Genomic DNA, 3,478 nt, shown 5'->3' with positions numbered 1-3,478 from the left:
CCGAAGCTGACCATTTTGACTTCGCAGTACGGTTAAACAGATTATCAAGGTATTTCATTACTCGCAGAATATCTCCCTCCTTCAAGCCTAATGTGCGTAGTGTCTCTGTGGTGATATCTGGTAAAACACTCTCGTCCATGGAATCCCTTGTTAAAGTTATGGGAGTACCGTTCGCACTGGTGAGGCCCGACGCCGGCCTTCAGGAAAAAGTCAAACCAGTCATAATCGGAAGATTTCACACTCGCACCAACTTTCCCGGCGTCGTTAAGGCGACTTCGACGTCGGATGTCGGAAAGTGGCTTGTCTTCGTCGAGAGATTGGCCCGTGACTTGCTCAACATATTCAAGGTCATCCACAGACATTTTCGATACAGGAACGGCGATTTTCACACCATTCTGCTTATGAAGATGGATTTTACCCTCGGCAAGCCCGATAAACTCAGCTACAACAGTGAAGGTTCCAGTTCTATCGGTCCACTTTCGTGTTTTCAAAGGGTCTGGTTCTACGATGAGTTTGTTAATAACTTCCTAACACATGTACAAACTGAAAACCAAAAAGGAAAAGAAAGAAAGTCAAAGCGCCACTTACTTGGTTTCGACCGGCTATCACGCTTCTGACGCTGTGAACGATGGTTACTACTTTCTCTGGGAAACAAACTACTACCTCTCTCAGGAAGCTGTATGCCTGGGCCTACCTCTCCGCCACGCGAGTTACTAGAATCATGGCTCTTTGATTTCCGCGCCGTCTCTTTTGTCAAACGCGATTCCTCAAGTCGGTTCTGTTCAACAGTGGAAAGTCCTGCGTTTGTGCCCTTTCTGCTAGGTTCGTCTGTGCTCACTACGCCTGTAAGCTCCACATAGCTGCTAGGAACGACCCCTTCCCTGCCGGTCTTCAGGCGCCTCACCATCCACCACTCGTCTGACTTGCTGTCATCTAGTATAATAACTTCGTCACCCACGGCAACAGTGACTTCATCGTCGCCCTGAGCCATAAAATCATATAATACCTGGCCTTTTTTCCGAGCACCTCCGGTACCAGCAGCAATTACTTCTCTAAGTCCTTCAGCTCTATATCCGCCAGCAATCTCGCCTAGTGCAGAAACAATTTCGTTTGCGGTATCTTTTGCGCCGGCATGAAAATCGACACTTTTGCTGGGTCGAATAAGATCCATGAATACGTGCTTCCCTTCGATTGAGTAGTGTGTGAGTTTATCCGCTGTCCACTCCTGGTGTGGTCCATCAATAGACTTCTCCGGCGAAATAAAAATCGTTCCGGTGTTGATATTTATTCCGAGAGTTGTCGGCATTTTTTTCCTTTTTCCCATTACAGAAACCATTTCGCTAATGTTATAAAGATGGTATCCAGAGGGCGAAATCGCAGACCGCTGGTCAGGATTGAACTCCCCGGATCTGTAAGGTGGAGATGGCTGGACGCCGTAGGGTTCCTCGTCCCTGAGAGGGGCATGTTTTGGGCGCGGTGGAGAGGGATCGCGCGGAGAAGGTAACTGAGAAGATGGAGTATTCTGCTGAGATGGAGGACGTCGCGGAAGAGCCGGTGGGGGTGTTGCATCTTCTCCGTCAGATTCCTCCGGTGTGAATGTTGGTTGGTGGGCTGGTTGAGGAGCTTGAGGAGAGGGAACCGGCCGAGACTGTTCCGATATCGATGGCTGGCTTTTGTGGAGGATACCAGCTAACGCAGCCGCAGGACTTGCATCCGCACTGGAATGAGATGCTGGGGTTAATGCTCCCTCGGACTCTGTCTCAGCTGATTTTGTAGGCAATGAATGGGGGGGTGCAGAGGAAGCTTCTTTGGCCAGAAATTCCTCTGTTATCTCAATGTAGTTGGCGGGCGCAAAGCCAAAATCATTGTTAACGCCTACTAAGGTCCAATCTGGGTCCGATGTGTCGTAGACAACGAGTTCAACTTGTTCCGCAAAAGACACCTCTTCATCGGTTTGGCGGGTATAATCATAGAGTGCCTTTGCTTTGCTGATCGGTTGCGCCTATTGTAATGTCGTTAGCTGATTCAACACTCTGGCCTTCCAGAATGTGTAGTAGCCAATGCCATCCGATTCCCGTCTTCAGGTAAGGCGGTGAAAAGCCCATTCATCCTTCCCCTCCAATAAATATCCATGGCTCAAGAGACGAAAGGGGGAAGGAAATAATTCAATATATTTACCTCCTCAACATAATTATTCGGCACCAATCCAACAGGTTCTTCCTCATCATCCTCAGCGGCCTTTTTCTTCGCCTTCCACCAATCGTCCTCGACGCTCTTGTCCATCACATATAGCAAATCCCCTTCCTTGATTTCCAGCTCATTTTCTGCCTGCGGCGTATAATCATACACCGCAATGTAGACCCCTAAAAATCCCATGGTTGTTTTCCTTGAACTCTACTTGTATTATCCGCTGATATACTCCCTAATACGACTTATTTCGATTGAATAGTAGATTATTCGCCCGATGCCGTGGAAAACAAATCGCTAGCGGCTCCAATCCGCGGGATAGTCTTTTACTTTGCGGCAGTAGAGGAGCCAATAAAATTGGGAGGGGGTACGGATTAATTGGATGCTTGAGAATTCTGATAAATAGCGATATCCGGCTATCGGTCGTCGCTGGCGGGGAGGAGAAGGATAGCAATAATCGACACGGTATCGTCAGGAAGAGGGGAAATGGTCCATTCGCATGTTAACGGACAAGGTAAACGCAACACAGGACGAAGACACCGCCCTCTGGGTAGCTATCCAAGCTTGGTAAACATGCAGGTGGAAGAGGATGCAAACCGCTACTATTGCGTAGGCGAAGTAGCTTCGGGTCTGGGGAAAGCAGCTGAATATTTGAGGGGCTGGTGAGAAGACGGAGGTGCTCCGGGAAGAGATGAAGAGGTAACTGGAGGCTTCGCGACCGGTTAGTTCGAGATGCTCCTTTCGGTTGTGCTGCAGTCAGGCAGAGTTCACAGGAAATCTTAAAGGTCGATACGTTGGAGTGATGGTTGAAGTTGAGGAATCGAGGGATGTGGAGGAGTGGCACGTGTAAATTACGATACAGGGGCCATACAGAGGGCCTTGGTCTGAAGTTTATCCGGTTCTTGGCTGGACCCGACAGTGTTTACAATACGGTACGATCATTTGTCATCTGTGTTCCCGCAGCCTAGAGCTAAGACGGAACAAGATACGGTCTGTACCGCGAATAAATTTGAATTGAATGATCCTCGTAGCATTGAAGTAAATAAATTTACATTTACGGAAAAGGAGAAAGGCGCTGAAAGCAGTCCAAGGCATATCTCTACTCCATATATGGTGTCCTCCATATTGAGGCTGGGGTTCTAAATATATAGCTTTGAAAATACAAATCACCACGTGACATGGCTGGATATAGATGCGATCCAAGAAAGCGATGGTCATAGTTCCTCCTTGTAAGTCTCGTCGCTGCCAGGTGCTCCTCATATTCATTACCCCTCTCTTTCTTCCTACCGAA

General features: G+C 48.2%; 1 protein-coding gene across 1 annotated transcript; it reads right to left on the bottom strand.

Annotated features, from left to right (window-relative positions):
• Nucleotides 1-44: 44 nt before the first annotated feature.
• On the bottom strand, nucleotides 45-2,376 carry HCAG_02733 (predicted protein; the record flags this gene model as incomplete). The annotated part of the gene is made up of 3 exons (XM_001542512.1): nucleotides 45-502; nucleotides 589-2,002; nucleotides 2,179-2,376. 3 exons carry the CDS (start codon nucleotides 2,374-2,376, stop codon nucleotides 45-47), a joined length of 2,070 nt encoding a protein of 689 aa, XP_001542562.1.
• Between the last annotated feature and the right edge of the window lie 1,102 nt (nucleotides 2,377-3,478).

This window comes from Histoplasma capsulatum, genomic scaffold (genome assembly GCF_000149585.1).
Source record: "Histoplasma capsulatum NAm1 scaffold_2 genomic scaffold, whole genome shotgun sequence".
In the NCBI taxonomy this organism is placed as follows: domain Eukaryota; kingdom Fungi; phylum Ascomycota; class Eurotiomycetes; order Onygenales; family Ajellomycetaceae; genus Histoplasma; species Histoplasma mississippiense.
The sequence above is the reverse complement of the archived record's forward strand: the minus strand, read 5'-3'. Positions and strand labels throughout refer to the sequence as shown.